The sequence below is a fragment of the Carassius auratus genome, chromosome 9 (genome assembly GCF_003368295.1).
Source record: "Carassius auratus strain Wakin chromosome 9, ASM336829v1, whole genome shotgun sequence".
NCBI lineage: Eukaryota > Metazoa > Chordata > Actinopteri > Cypriniformes > Cyprinidae > Carassius > Carassius auratus.
In genome coordinates this window covers 26756161-26773408 of record NC_039251.1, presented here as the reverse complement: position 1 = coordinate 26773408, position 17248 = coordinate 26756161, and the positions used below count along the sequence as shown (strand labels likewise).

At 39.3% G+C, this 17248-nt stretch overlaps 1 protein-coding gene across 4 annotated transcripts in view; it reads right to left on the bottom strand.

Moving 5' to 3' along the window:
- LOC113108919 (unconventional myosin-XVI-like) overlaps nucleotides 1-17248 on the bottom strand; it is a 222370-nt gene that overhangs the window by 173115 nt on the left and 32007 nt on the right. Inside the window, exon 1 of one of the 4 annotated variants that reach the window (XM_026272341.1) lies at nucleotides 16856-17129. The exons of the other annotated variants lie outside the window; for them this stretch is intronic. Within the exon in view, the coding sequence (XP_026128126.1) occupies nucleotides 16856-16883 (28 nt within the window). The 5' untranslated portion in view covers nucleotides 16884-17129. Of the gene's footprint in view, nucleotides 1-16855; nucleotides 17130-17248 lie in introns of those variants that run through there. 4 annotated transcript variants of the gene reach the window in all.

Genomic DNA, 17248 nt, shown 5'->3' with positions numbered 1-17248 from the left:
TCCCTGGGCGCCGCAGCATAAATGGTTGCCCACTGCTCCGGGTGTGCGTTCACGGTGTGTGCGCGTTCACTGCCGTGTGTGCACTTGGATGGGTTAAATGCAGAGCTGCTTCCACAGGAGCCTTTTCCATATCTCCCCATTGCCGCAGCAGTGCCTGCTCCCGCAGGAGCCTTTTCCGTATCTCCTCACTGCCGCAGCAGTGTCTGCTCCCGCAGGAGCCCCTTTCGTATCTCCTCACTGCCGCAGCAGTGTCTGCTCCCGCAGGAGCCCCTTTCGTATCTCCTCACTTCCCGCAGCAGTGTCTGCTCCCGCAGGAGCCCCTTTCGTATCTCCTCACTGCCGCAGCAGTGTCTGCTCCCGCAGGAGCCTTTTCTTTACCTCCCCCATATATTTAAAAAAAAAAAATAATAATAAAAAAAAAAAAAAAAAAAATGAAATAAATAAAAAAAAATTTTTTTTTTTAATTTAAAAGTCTCTCTTGTTTCCACTGTCCGTCCAGCGAGCACCAGTCTCTCAGCGGACGCAGTAAATATTTATTCGTTTCCACTGTCCGTCCAGCGAGCACGAGTCTCTCAGCGGACGCAGTAAATATTTATTTGTTTCCACTGTCCGTCCAGCGAGCACCAGTCTCTCAACGGACGCAGTAAATATTTATTCGTTTCCACTGCCCGTCCAGCGAGCACGAGTCTCTCAACGGACGCAGTAAATATTTATCCGTTTCCACTGCCCGTCCAGCGAGCACCAGTCTCTCAGCGGACGCGGTAAATATTCATCCGTTTCCACTGCCCGTCCAGCGAGCACCAGTCTCTCAGCGGACGCAGTAAATATTCATCCGTTTCCACTGCCCGTCCAGCGAGCACCAGTCTTTCAGCGGACGCAGTAAATATTCATCCGTTTCCACTGTCCGTCCAGCGAGCACCAGTCTCTCAGCGGACGCAGTAAATATTTATTCGTTTCCACTGCCCGTCCAGCGAGCACGAGTCTCTCAGCGGACGCAGTAAATATTTATTCGTTTCCACTGTCCGTCCAGCGAGCACCAGTCTCTCAGCGGACGCAGTAAATATTTGTTTGTTTCCACTGTCCGTCCAGCGAGCACGAGTCTCTCAGCGGACGCAGTATATATTTATTCGTTTCCACTGCCCGTCCAGCGAGCACGAGTCTCTCAGCGGACGCAGTAAATATTTGTTTGTTTCCACTGTCCGTCCAGCGAGCACCAGTCTCTCAGCGGACGCAGTAAATATTTATTCGTTTCCACTGCCCGTCCAGCGAGCACGAGTCTCTCAGCGGACGCAGTAAATATTGATTCGTTTCCACTGTCCGTCCAGCGAGCACCAGTCTCTCAGCGGACGCAGTAAATATTTATTCGTTTCCACTGTCCGTCCAGCGAGCACGAGTCTCTCAGCGGACGCAGTAAATATTTATTCGTTTCCACTGTCCGTCCAGCGAGCACGAGTCTCTCAGCGGACGCAGTAAATATTTATTTGTTTCCACTGTCCGTCCAGCGAGCACCAGTCTCTCAGCGGACGCAGTAAATATTTATTTGTTTCCACTGCCCGTCCAGCGAGCACCAGTCTCTCAGAGGACGCAGTAAATATTTATCCGTTTCCACTGCCCTTCCAGCGAGCACTAGTCTCTCAGCGGACGCAGTAAATAGTTATTCGTTTCCACTGTCCGTCCAGCGAGCACCAGTCTCTCAGCGGACGCAGAAATACCTATTTGTCTCCTCTATCAGTCGGCGAGCACTAGTCTCACAGCGGACTCAATAACATCTATTTTTCCACTGTTTGTCCAGCGAGCACTAGTCTCCCAGCGGACGCAGAAATATCCATTGATTTCCCTGTCCGTCCAGCGAGCACCAGTCTCTCAGTGGATGCAGTAATTATCTAATTCCTTCTACCTGTCCATTGGGCCTCAGTCTCCAAGGGGACACCGTAAATACATATTTTTCCTCTGTCTGTCCAGCGAGCACTAGTCTCTCAGCGGACGCAGTATGCATCCATCTCTTCCTGTTCTTCGTCCAGCAAGCCCAGTCTTCCAGCGGACGCAGGGACATAATTCGTCTCCCATATCTGTCCAGCGAGCCTCAGTCTCCCAGCGGACGCAGTAATATCTATTGGTTTCCTCTGTCTGTCCAACGAGCACTAGTGTCTCAGCGGACGCAGTAAATACCTATTCATTCCTCTACCCGTCCAGCGAGCCTCAGTCTCCCAGTGGACGCAGTATGCATCCATCTCTTTCTGTTCTTCATCCAGCGAGCCAGTCTTCCAGTGAATGCAGGAATATAATTTGTTTCCTCTATCTGTCCAGCGAGCCTCAGCCTCCCAGCAGATACATTACGCATCTAGTCAATATATCATTACACCTCGCAGGCAGACGGTGGAGCCCGTCTTCCCGACATCGTAACCGCTTCTTCCTCAACTATTAACCAACAGGACCTGCCTGCTCCTCTACTTCTGCCAGAGGCAATGTGAGATCTCCTGGTCAAACGACCATACTTCTAAAAACGTCAGCCCGCCAAATCTCTGAGTTTTGGGGGGTTCGTAGTCCGGTGGCTGTCCTTTTGCTCTCTTGTTTTTGGGGGGAGTACTCTGGGTTCGGGCCACATCCCGAGCTCGGAGCCCTCCACCCGGACAGCACGCCAAATACGCATAAACTTACGGTATTAATATACGTAGATGTGAACTCGTGAAATGCTGTTTTATAACAAAGTTCGGGAGGAACAGTCGCAGTTCATTAACCTGATTAACACAAGTGGAGACCAATCAGTAATCAACTCATGACAAGGTATAAATAACAGCAGAACCTATCTCTGTTCATTGACGGTTTTCAGCATCCCTCCTCCACCCCATTTCTCCTCACTTATAGATCCATCTACTCTTACCACAACCGGGGGGAGTACTCTGGGTTCGGGCCACATCCCGAGCTCGGAGCCCTCCACCCGGACAGCACGCCAAATACGCATAAACTTACGGTATTAATATACGTAGATGTGAACTCGTGAAATGAGTCATTCAAAATGTGTGCTGTTTGGTGTGCCTCCTGAAACATGACTGCCTTGAAAGATGGAACATGGAATGTGATGCTAACAATGGAAATGATAATTCTATTAGACAAAATACATATTCAAAACCTGTCCAAACTGCTCCTCTACTCTCCCAGTCCTTGTCCCTGAGGACATAAGAGGTCAGGCACATAGCATTTAAAAAGGCAATTCGATGTAATAGACTATGGGGACCTTTTATAGCGGTGAGTGAAAGTAGTGTTTCAGTAACCTAATTTGACTCCTAAACCATAAAAATGGAACACCACTGCTGAGCTCTGCTTGATCTCTAGGTCAAGTCGTGAAGAAAATGCATTAACATTACTTAAACTTCAAAGATAATGACTTTAATCTTTTTTTCAGAGACCCAAAAGCACAAAAAGCCAGACAGCTGAAACTTTTTCTATTAACTTTTTAAGTCCAATATATATTATATTTCCACAGTCAGATGTCAAAAGACCTTGAGGGAAAACAGCTCTGAAACTAGTCAATACTTACTAGCTGATCTGGTTAAGTCAAGTTAAGCCAAGGCTAGGTGTTTTTAGTACAAATACTGTTGAAGTAAATTTATCTTGCTTAACGGATGTATAGGAGTTTTCTTGAAAATCGAGACAAGAGTAATTATAAAGAAAATGCGTTTTATTTATTCATTTATTTATTTATTTATTTTTTGTGCGTTGAGAGGATCTGTAGCCTACTCTGTTTTCTGAGCTGTGATGATAATCAGACACCGGCTGAAGAGAGAAAGAGAGCATGACTGATGCTTTCAATCTGCTCCGGGAGAGATAACTATCTGCTTACAGCATCACACCTGTTACAAACGGACACTGAAGAACACATATGCCATCATTCAGGGAGAAGATTTGCATATAGTCTGCTTTACTGTGTATTACACTGAGGGGTATATAGGCTTTGTAGGGGGAGGAGTAAGAAGCTAAACAAAAGGCATATGGAACGCATGAACTTCAGAAGGGCAGTTTATAAGTTAAAACAGCCTCAGGACTAAAGATAAAAACAGAGAATGTGAGTGAAAGACAAACTGTTGATCCCAAACCACAACTGACTTAAGGCAAACAAGAACATGCCAATGTGAAGGAGGATTCTGAAAGAAATATAACTGTTTTAATGGTTATATATATATATATATATATATATATATATATATATATATATATATATATATATATATATATATATATATATATATATACATACACACACACACACACACACACACACACACACACACACACACAGTTTATTAAAAAGTGCTTTTTTGTACCTTGTTTCGAAAAGTGAAACTTTCATATATTCTAGATCCATTACATGTAAAACATTTCAAAAGTTTTTTTTTTTTTTTTTTTTTTCAGGATGATTAGAGTTTAAAGCTCATTGAAGTCAAATATCCAGTATCTCAAGATATTATAATATTTCCTAAGATCAATAAAAAAAAAAAATATATAAAAAAAGATTTGCAAAACAGAAAATTGCAAGTTTGTTAAAGTATGTTCATTTATGCACTCAATACTTGGTCGGGGCTCCTTTAGCACAAACTCTGGCATCAGTGACGTGTGGCATGGAAGCGATCAGCCTGTGGCACTGCTGAGGCACTATTGAGCCTTCAGCTCATCTGTATTGTTGGATCGACTGCTTTTCATCTTTCTCTTGAAAATATCCCAAATGGGGTTCAGGTCACGCAAGTTGGCTGGCCAATCAAGCACAGGAATATCATGGTCAGCAAACATTTTGGAAGTGTTTTTGGTTCTGTGGCCAGGTGCTAAAGTCCTACTAGAAAAGGAAATCGGCATCTCCATAAGGCTTGTCAGTAGATGAAAGCATAAAGTTTTCCAAAATCTCCTGGTAGACAGCTGCATTGACTTTGGACTTGATACAACACAATGGACTAACACAAGCAGACGTCACAGCAATTCAAATTATCAGTGACTTCAGAAACTTCGCACAGGACTTCAAGCAGCTTGGATCCTGTGCCTCTCCAGTCTTCCTCCAGACTCCAGAGCTTGATTTCCAAATGAAATGCAAAATTTACTTTTATCTGAAAAGAGGACTTTTGACCACTGAGTTACAGTCCAGTTATTTTTCTTCATAAGCCCGTTTAAGATGCTTCTGACATTGTTTCCGTTTCAGAAGTGGCTTGGTAGCCTTTTTCCTGAAGATGTCTTGAGTGTGTTGACTCTTGATGCACTGACTCCAGCTTCAGTCCACTCCTTGTCAAGCTCTCCCAAGTGTTTGTATCCACTTTGCTTGATAGTATTCTCAAGTTGTGGTCATCCCTGCTGCTTGTGCACCTTTTCCTACCGAATTTCTTCCATCCAGTCAACTTTGCATTTAATATGCTTTGATACAGCACTCTGTGAACAGCCACCCCTTGTAGTAATGACCTTCTGTAATTTACCCTCTTTGTGGAGGTTGTCAATGATTTTCTTCAGGACCACTGCCAAGTCAGCAGTCTTCCCCATTATCGTGGCTTCAAAGAACAAGAGATACCCCGGAATTCATACTGTAGGGATGGTAATTTAATGAAACTCAAATGTAAATATTGTAATTTTGAGATACTGGATTTTTTTTTACTTTCATGAGCTGCAATCATTAATCATCAAAATAAAATTAAAATTAAACATTTTAAATGAATCTAGAATATATGACAGTTTCACGTTTCTAAATAAGTTACAAAAAAATTAACTTTCACGATATTCAAATTTTTGGAGTCGCAGCTGTATACACATATAAACACACACGTATACATTTAAGATACACACATACGGATACATTTAAGATATATCCTACATAAAAAAAGTCTGTTGCCAGCACATAGACTATAAATGCAGGGCCTGCACTACAGATAGAGCTTGTCTTAGTTCAAAGACGTTGAATCAGATTTGTAATGAGCATTAGTGACAGAACCATCAGCCAATCAAATTTTGACGTTCCATGACAGCATGCCCTCTGGGACCAACTACATGCCCAGTGCTTCCCCCAACAAAAATACCCATTCGCGTTTCGAGGTGTCCCTCGTTAAAAATCGCGTCCCAGGAGTAAAATAAAAATACACATTTTTGCCGGGGTTCTCCTGGTAAAATTCACATTCTAGGGGCTAAATATCATGCACTGAAGTTGCTTCAACCAGCAGATATGAAAAACAACCCACGGCATCATTGTTAAAGTAGCCCAATTTGGCAACACTGCGTCCAGTGTTTAGTTGGGAATTTCCAAGCCGATCTGCCTTTTTCAAGGCACACTTTTGCAAACAAAAGAGGAATAACTGAAGGATAAACTACTTAACCTGAATTCGCTTTTGTGTGGTTTTGTGCACCATTTCAAAGAGAAATTGCATCTATGAGTGGCTAACACACAAGTTATTTGGCCATGTTTCTTTTATTTTTATACGAGGAAATGGACATAGAATGACAGATGCAGAGACTATTTACAAGTGACAAGTGAATGCTTTATTATTTGATGAGTATTGAGTAATGCACATTGTTATGGAGGTGTACTTGTTGTTTGTAGGGCCGGGACTCGACTAAAAAAATTAATCTAATTAATTAGAGGCTTTGTAATTAATTAATCGAAATTAATCGCATTTTAATCGCATATAAATATTTGCCCTGAGAACAGTGAGAAGTAATTTTTTTTCACTTGGATTTATAGTATACCATTGAATAATGACTGAATACATAAGCTTAAGCAACAAAATATTGTTTATTTTTGTTCAACCAAGTCTAGCAGACCAGTGCAATTTTTGCCATGAAGTGTAGAAATAGTACATTTCAGAAATTCAGGAAGCTTATAGGTGCTGGAACCTTCTGTAAAGTGTTTTTTTTAAGTAAAATACAATAATGTCAATTACATTCAGAACATTGGAAACACTGACTATTAGAAAACATCTCTCTGTTGCTTCAGAGGCCATAACATACTAAGTCCAACTCTCAATAACCTTGGCCAAAACAATAAAGAGTTCAACATAAACTGTTGCACCAACAAAATAATACATAGTTCAACAAAGTGTAAAGTCCACGCTAGCTGCTATATGTTTTGCGTTGAGGTGATACTTGAGACTCGATGTGCTGTGGTGATATGCGAACGCTAGTTGGTGCTTCAGTATAATCGGTCCGCCGAAACTCATCAAGTGAGAACCGTTCCGCGGTGCAAAAATAAGTTATTAAAAATGCGGGAATTTTTTTTCTGTAATTAATCTTAGTTAACTCGTTATTTTTTGTGTAATTAATTAATCTCAATTAACGCGTTAAATTCCCGGCCCTAGTTGTTAGATTATACTATGGTGTGGTGTGTGGATGTCCAGCATCTGTACAGTTCTGCTGCTGTGAGCGCATCGTCATTTTAGAGTGACGTGAATGATCGTAGTGAATCATGTATTTGTGGACTACTTTTACTGACCCATGTAGGGAAATTTAACCCCATCTAGTCTACTGTTGAAAGTGTTGTTCAGCTGTCATTTTTGGTGAGAGCCTGTGTGCAGCATAATATGCAAATTATATGCATATGGCGGACTTAGCCGTTACAGAGATGCGTCAGATAGATATGTAAGGGTATGTAGTTCACAGTTGCTTAATGAAGGCCTAAAGTAAAACCCCACGGCACGCTACTGTATATATATATATATATATATATATATATATATATATATATATATATATATATATATATATATATATATTATAAAAAATGTAGAAGTCTTATTTTTATATATTCATATAAAACAAACATCATTTATTTAAAAAAATAAGACTTCTGCATCTTTTTTTTACAAAAGACCACATTATTTATCAATGAAAACATTCATTTATATATTAAACATTGATAAATCGCTTTAGTTTCTGTTGACTTTGCCAGAAGAGCAAGGGGGGAAAACTCATTTCACTCCCATTTCAGCATCTCTCCCTAAGATCTGCAACAGAACCGGATGCCGAAGCAGAATTATTCAACCCTCCAATTTTGTTCCTTTCTTCTTTCTAATGCTGCCCTCACTGTGGAAAGCAGCAGAAAGGCTCTCTCTCCCTCTGTGCTGACTCAGTCTCTACTCTGATAAGACTGTGAAGATTAAAGACATTTTAAAATAAGTTCCGGCACTGCAGGTAAATAAGCCTTTGGTTGTAAAAGAATCCAATTACCCTAAAATCAGTTCCATAGCTTCTCTCCTTTGTCTCTCCCCAGGAACGCCACTGTAGAAAGAAAAGCTACAACACAAACCTCAGAGGAACCAGATAAGGTCTTCACGCTCCTGGCCTCTTACCTAACATCTGACAAAATCCATAATGTTCATTTATTTGGTACCACACAGGGGACTACATCTCTATTTCATGTCATCAATTCTCAACGTGAAGCATCAGGAGGATTGAGAAAACCATTTTTTCACCTTCATCTTCTAACCTACACATAAATACACACCTTTAAGACTCGCTGCTTCTCAAGTAAGTGCTATAACTGCTGCACTTCCAAAGCCTACAGATTTAAATGCACTGTCGTTAACATTTGCCCTTCAAATGCTTAGCAATGTCAGACACACTAAGAGAAATAGGGATTTCCACAGCTCCTCTCAACACGGCTGTGGAAAACATTTAAAGCCTTGAACAGAATCCACAAGACTCAACCATAAGCTGAAGTCAGTGTAATATTCCAAGAAAACACCCCAACACACATGGAGGGGAAGCATGAATGCAATTCCATTAACAAAGAGAATTAGCCATGAGCTTTCATCTCCCCCTCAGCTTGCTATCAGTGAGCCACAGATATGTGGGACAGTGGGACAGTGGCACAGTAGCATGGCAGCACATACAGTATAATCACAGAACTGTATGGCACAGGCTCAGAGCTCATATGAAGCTATATTTCTCAGAGACACCATTTCTTAGTCATGGAATCAAACAAGCATGATCCAAACTCAGCCAAGAGTGAAGATCATATGGATTAAATTCGCACTGAGAATATAGTCTCCATTCTGCCTGGCAATGGTAAGGGCTTGCAGTTCCAGTAAGAGAAATTGTGAAATTATGAAGGAAGATTAGGAGCTGATGGTTGTCTCGCAAAGTAGGATACAATTGAGAAATAAATTGGAGTGCCTGAATTGAACACATCTGGCTATTGGCAAGAAGCAAGGATTTTAAATGTAGGTCAAGACATGGGAGGCATTATGAATCATTTTGGTGGCCGCAATATGAGCACAACAATATGTTGTTGTATGTTGCATGTTGCATGCCAAGTACACTGAAAAAGTCTTAAATGCTCTGTCTGTGGTTCTACAAGGCTAAAGGCAGAGTTAAAGGAATGGTTCACTCAAAGGTGCCATTTTTTATAATTCATTAGGTGTGCATGTTTATTTATCAGCTATACTGTAGGTAAAATGAGATGGCTAGTAAAAATAAGGTTGTAAAAACTGCAAAAATTAATTGTAATGGGAGCAAACAAAATGTTTTGCCATGTTTTGCCAACTAATGTGTTTATGAAGGTAATAACTTACAGGTATCATGGCAAAAATTTAGAGTAATATTTGATGGGGGAAAGCACAAAAGTGTTTAAGTCATTTAAAGCGAATAATAATAATAATAATAATAATTATTATTATTATTATTATTATTATTATTTTATTATTAGCATATTGAAAAGTCATTTGTAAAATTAAGTAATTAACTAAAATTAAAAAAACATTAATTTAAATTTTAATATCAAAAAAAGTATTTAAAATTGCATACATTTTGAATTTATTTTAAACAGGATTTTTTTTTTTTTTTTATTAAAACAAAATCAAGAAAATCAAGTAAATAATATAAAATGTAAGCTAATTTTAAAATTATATTAAAAAAATACATTTAGGCTATGCATTTTTGTATGAGGGCCAGAGAACAGGTTGCAATCTGAACTACTGGCCCAACTGGGTCTAAAATCCTTACTCGTAATTTGGCTTCAAGATTTGGAATACTATCCACATAAGCCATGTGTACTGTTTTCATGACCTTCACTTTTGATTTAATATAGGAAAAACAGGAGGCAAGACATTCTGCAAAATATCTGCTCCTCAGAAGAAAGAAATGACGAAATTTAAATTTGTTGGTGAACTATTCCTTCAACATAAAATAGTAGTAGTGCAAACCAAGGCTGTATGACTGCTTATCTGCATAATTAGTCAAATAAATTTCCAGTGGTGAGGAACAGAAAGCAGTTTGGCTTCGGACATTAGTAGAACAGTTGCATACGCCAAAAGGCCGAAATTAGATGCTGCTTTACTGCTAGTCCCAGCATGAGACTGAGTGAACCAGGAATGAACTCCTGTATTTCTCTGAATCCTGTCTCAGTTTCATTTTCTTCAGCTATTCTCCATTGCAGTCTTTCCTTTCAACTCTCTTTCTGTCTAATAAAGCCATCAGCCTTTTTCGTTCCCTTTTAACAGCCTCCTTACAGTCCCATCCACCCATTTTATATTCAACCATTCAATCACCAACATTTCCAGCGGATTCTTCTTGACCTCATTCACTGCTGTCTATTTCTTACTGGCTTCTTTACGGCCTACACTGAGAGAGCCCATAACCGTTTTATAGAGGACTGCATTAAGTCAAACACAGCCTCCACCCACACACACCCACACACCAAAATTTGTTACAGACATAGACCTTTGCTGAAACAGCATTTGCTACTTTTTGTAATGCGATGCATTTCGAAATGGAAAAGGACAGGAAAGAAACAAGGGCAGGACTTGGTTTTACCCATCTGCAATTGATTGTAAGAAGTGGGTGCTACATACAAGACATCAGTGAGAGTTGAAATGTTGACTGGGAAGTTTTACCATCAAGGGAATATTATTTCATCCACACTTATTTAAGTGATATCAGCCAGGTAGTCTGGATATATTATGGAGAGTAACAGAAATATAACTTACAACACCTTTAACCACTGGCTAGACTAGCTAGACTTAAAAACAGGATTTAGAAAGTCTGGATTGCCTACAACAATGGCTAAACAGCAGGTTGGCTATTGATTAGCATTACCTCAAAAGTCCAGGGTTGTCCATGAATGGGCCATGAGAATATACAGTAGACTATGAAAGTGCATTAAGAAAGTAAACAGTGCTCCGTTTACACATTTTTTACTCATATCTGACCCAGACTGGATATTGTTGCATACATAAAAAAAAAAAATGCACAAGATCAGTTATTCAAGCATCCAATCTGAGCCACTTTCGAATGTGGTTCTAAATCAGAGATGTGTGCAATTTAAGGATATTTGATCTACGTCTAATCACGCATATCTGATTCCACAGTGTGTGATCGGCTTACCAAGCTGACATGTCTGTACGTGCTTACACAGACATTCAAAGTTTTTCTAAGGCAGATATTTTGATACATGCTGCCAGTCTTCAGATGTGTGGAGTTGGTCCCACCATTCCAGCCATCTACAGTAGGTACAGTAAAAAAGGCCATGACACGCCAAGCCAACATGTTACAATATTTTACATCATCTAACTTTTTTCTGAACAAACATAGATTAAAAAAACGTTTTAATTTAAATTTTTTTGACCACCTGCTGATACAGACCGGTGCAAAACATTGGCCATTAATTGTCCGCTTTGTGTTGTGCTCAGTTACTTTTACAATTTTATCTAATTAATCAAAATAGATTTTATTCATAGATGAATTAGCAGATACCATTTGAAACTATTAAATTAAAATGTGTGGTAGAAACAGTAAAAGCCTATAGAAAATTCAGCTTTGGCAGGAAGTAATTGTAAAAAATCTATCTATCTATCTATCTATCTATCTATCTATCTATCTATCTATCTATCTATATATATATATATATATATATATATATATAGATATATATATATATATATCTATATATATATATATATATATTAGTGCTGTCAAAATTAGCGCGTTAACGCATTCGATTAATTTGAAATATTTAACGCGTTAAAAAAAAAATAACGCAATTAACGCGGTTGCAGTTTTTTTATTTCCAGTTGTGGCTTATGTGTGTTCAACGTGCAAAGAAATATGGATAAGACCAAGGAAGGACTTTTAGACGGAAAGTTTCAGTATAAAACTCTGCCGGATTACTCTTCAGTCTGCCACAAGAAACATTACTCTTCATTTAGTCTGCCACAAGAAACAGCAACATTAAAATCATGAACTCAAATGTCATTGTTTAAAAAAAAAAAAAAAACAATGACTGTAACAGTGCGTAAATCAGACCTTTCTGTAACGCTAACGTTAATAAGCTTAAGCGAAAAAAACGAAATAATTGTGTAGCGGAGTATTTTTTGTACACAGTGCCGCTAACTGTCAATCACTCCTGTACGCGTGCATCACTGTCCTCCTCAGCTGCAGCAACTTGCGCTCTCTCTCTTCATCAAGCTTTAAAACAAAAAGGGGACAAAAAGATCATATTGTCTTTGTGCATAGGCTATAGATTAATTAGATAAATGAATATCTTAATTTGTGCCTTGCCGTCTACGGTATTTTTTTAAAAATACTTAGAACTTAGAAAAAAAGATGCTGCAGCCAATGAACAGCCAGCGGGGGCTGCAGGACGACTCAACCTCCGCAGACAGTTTTTAATGTTTATCAGACAATAAATACTCAAGATTTTGCTTTAGTATAACTCACAACGAGTTTCACACACCTTCTCCGGCCACGTTGAGTTGTTGACACTTAACAGTGGGGAAAGCGACACATGCGCTATTCTCTTGTATAACTTAAGGGTGAATGGGTAATGTAGTTTCTGCTCTGGGTGGGATGAATTAGGAAACTTGCATTATGAAGGGTCGCTCTGAAAATCGGCAGTGCAGGTAAAAGATTAAAACCTCTATTAAAACAGATGTCCAAATGAGCGTACCGGTACGCTACAAGCACGTTCTGGGCGCAAGGAGAGGTGGCGGTACGCTCAAGAGCTATATTTGGAAGTGGTGGTACTGAGTACTGGTGTGTACCGGCCCACTTAAAGCACTGGCAATGACTACACTTTGGAATTTTTTTGCAGTCCACTTAGACTTCAACATGGAAATCATTTTTGTTTTTTATTGGCATTGATTGTTTTGAAATTCAAATGGTACTTACATGCCTGTGTTTTTATTTCTGTAATAAATATGGCTTTCAAGCCAACAGTTAATTTGGAGGATATTGATGGTTTATTGCAGGTATGTTGTTTACATGAGAAAATCTGTGTTACAAGTTAAACAAAAATTCCAATAAACAATCATATTTTGAATTTAAATAGTTTCTTTGTCTTGAGTTTACATTAATTATTTACATTTTACATTTACATATCCAAAAAGTTTCAGTCTTTTAATTGCGATTAATCGCGATTAATTTAAAAAAATTGTGCGATTAATTAGTTAATTTTTTTTAATCGATTGACAGCACTAATATATATATATATATTGTTTCCTCAAGATTGGACCCTGCATTATAAAGTTAATTAAATGTTTGTGATATACATTTTTGCATGTAAAAACAAGGTTTTTTTTAATTTTTTTTTTTTAAAGTTGGACTTTTCACTAGAGCGTTACATTATAAGAATGCAATGTTATGCTAAACGGACACAAAAACAATGATCAAATACCCGTATGTTTACATAAGCTGCATTCCCATTGCCATTTTAATTGCGCAAACTGAAATTGCTAAATGAAAATAGGCCCAATGGAAACACATTAATTTTCCAAAAACTCCAAGTGTTTACGCTCACATGAGGTGGTTTTTAAGGCAATTTGAAAAGGAATATTTGCAAAACTGCAATGAATACAGTTTTGTCGCATTTAAAGGTCACCTGGAATATATAAAAAAATCACATGATCCCGACATAATCTCCAAGAACCTCACGTATGTGGCCACTCTCAAGTAAAAGTGCATTTCAGTGCCATTAATGCTTCGATAACCCCTTATTAACACTGGACATGTCTGTAGCACATTACTGCTCCGAAGCAGCCCTCTAGTCGATGCTTGTGTTTATACCAGCCATGTTTCAGAAGCATCACCCAAGATGCTCTCCAAGATGCTCTCCATGCTTGCTTCGCAAAAGATACACATCTTTATCTTGTGGAATTAAAAATAATGGCTAGTGCGGAGCCTGCAATATAAGTAAAACCTCCCAACACCTGTCACCATGACTTATCGCGAGAGGAATTTTGTTTTAGTCAAATAGCATTGGTTAATGGAAACGCTGTCATTTCGCAATAGCTTTTTATCTACATTTATAATATATTGCAAAAGTCTTTCAAAAATCTGTAATGAAAACGCAGAAATTAATGCAAAAACCAGACATTTTTGACAATGTTTTTAAATTCCATACACATGACTCTTGTGGCATAAACTTATTCACTACTGTCAAATGTAGTCTATTTTGCACAATGCTGAAATTCACACACATGCAGTGTGTCATGGGTACTGGCTGAATTAGTGACATCTCTGACTGATTCCAAAATATGTCGCTCATGTGTGACTGAAAGTCATGGAGAAAGGCAATGAATGGCAGGTATGATGGGATAGAGAGGGAGATGGGTGAGGTTTCCTTCTTTCTCTTGACTGCTTCTCTGTCTCCGCTTCCAGGCTGTCAGGTATTAATTTACACTAGAGTACCTTACAAGCTTCTGTTAATATAAGAGGCAGGGGAATAGGGAAGCATAAATTAGAAAAAGAGCACTCTCTCTCTTTGTCTTTCAAACATAAACATACTCAACTTCGTGAACAGAGGATGCACTGACTGTAAAAAAAAAAAAAAAAAAATCTCTTCTTTCTTTCCTCACACAAGACTGATGGGATCAGACAAAACCCAAATGTGAAAAACTTCCGTAAGCGTGCACTTGTCTCCTGTACTACATCTCAAACCTCGAGGGGGAGTCCACTAGTCATACGCATAAACACACACACACACACACACACATTGTTCTGCTGGCTTTGCACCTGAGTGTGCGACCTTGCGCATTCTCTCACTGTTTGCCTCTGGCATTGGCCACTGCTGAGTCTCCGTCCGCTCAAACACACAGGAAGGAAGAGTAAAGGTGAGGCGAAGGGAGGAGAGGGAGGAGTCAGTGATAGCACAAGGCACTTTCCATGAATACAATGCATTTTGCTCTATTACCCTTTTCAATTAGTATAGGCACAAATCAATATTCTTTTCAGTGAGAACCATTAGATCTAATTGGAAGTTTAACTGGAACACAAAAATCTAAATTTCATCTTTCTTTTAGCCAAAACAAAAAAAGTTTTGTTATGAGAGAGTCGAAACATACAGTCAGTTTTTGGCTTTCCTAAAAATATAATGGCCAAATTGTTTTGTAATTTCAATGTTGGTGCATTGTCAACTATTATCTAGTGCAAAAAAATAAAATAAAATAAGAGTAATTGCATCAAATATCTGCATCCCTACTTCTCTAAATAAAGACTGAACTGTCCTGCCTTCTCAACTGCATCAAACTAATTTTATAATACTTTAAACTAATATTCAGTTCACTAAATAACTAATTTAACAATGAACTCATTTCAATAAGCATTTACAGCTCAATTAACATAGAAAATAACATAATTTGGAAACTTTGTACAGTGTGAAAAATAATTAATTGTTCCACAAAAAAATACAAATAAAATGTATTGCCAATTTATCAAGCTCAATCTTGTTATCCAAAATAAGTTAACATTTGTCTTAAATAAATGGGAAATATAAGATTAGCAATCTGCAAACCATTTGATCCAAACTAGAAAGCAGTCACATGTAAATTTATCAATTTAGTCCGCAACTGGTTACTTAGACATGCCCCAAATATTAACAGGATTGCAAACCTCATAAATTAAATAGGAAAAATAGCTTATCAATATGTTTTTGACCTCCTGAGGTTGACAACAACATTTTTTGTATAGGTTATGCAAAATAATTTTTCTGGACCCAGTTTGTACTGTATCCATGAAAAGTGCCACAAACAAACAAAGAAACAAAAAAATAATTAAACGGAGGCAAAAGCATAATATAATCCATTAAAAGCAACAGAGGGGTGTGTGGGTGTGCGTTCAAATGAGCAAAACATATACAGAGAAAAAACATTAGAGATGAAGGAGAATTAGACTATCTGAATAAAGATGAAAAGAGAGGGGTGGTGAAGGGACGAGTTTAACAACTGCCTTTCATCTGCAGCTGGCAACACAAATGCTTCCTGATTACCACCTTCTCCCACATCAGCATCTCCATCCTCCCAGCCACCATCACTACATCCGTTTCAGTCTAAAATACTCCCCTTCCCTCTCTCCATTATCCTACCTGACACTTTCTCTTGTACAGGCGTGTTCATGACCACACACCCACCACAAATACAAAGCTACACACACTAGAGAGGGATCCTGCAGAGGCTGTCAGACTGTCACCCACCGGCTGTCTGTCTGAAAGCGAGCAGACTCCCTCAGGAGGTTCCTACACACCTGCAGCACTAGATCCAGCAGCCACCATCAACTTTTACACTGCTGCCGCATCCTGCTGCAACTTCACACATACACAGAAGTCACCAAAGCCAACACATCATCCTGACAGCTCATCATCTGCTCTCAATGCACTGGATGCTTACATGCATTTAGTGTTTTAATGCACTTAATGCATGCAATAAGCACCCACGAATTCTGATAAATATCTTCTGCCTTGACCTGCATGCAGATACACACCCTACATCACACACAGACATCTTCCTCCTTCCTCTCAATCACTCTACAGCAAAATTGCATTATTGGCAAATGACATCATTGGCGAAATGACATCATGGGCAGATGCATGTAAGGAAAGACGCCTCTCTCGCGGCTCGTTACTCACAGCATTTGATGAAATGATAGTGTGACATTTTCTCCGCGGATCACACAACTACACGTTCGTTCTCTCCGGTGCGATGCTGTAGTAACCGGTGCGATACATCAGAGCCCGGCCGCTGATATTTGCTTCCCCTCCCCGTGCATTATTAAAGGGCGATCGGGTTGCAGAGGCGGTTGTGGTTGTAGTGAAGGAGGTGCGCTGGATGGATAAGGTGACGGTAACGGCTTGCTCTCTCTCCTATCAGCAGCCTGCAGTCGCGTCGACTCCGCCGTGCCGCTCTATGACCATGACCGCCACACGTGCTATTGTAGCGCCTTTGATTGACGCGTCCTTAACCCCGCCCACCACTCGACACACCCCTCGCACACAGAAACACGCGCTCTTTCGCCTCAACGA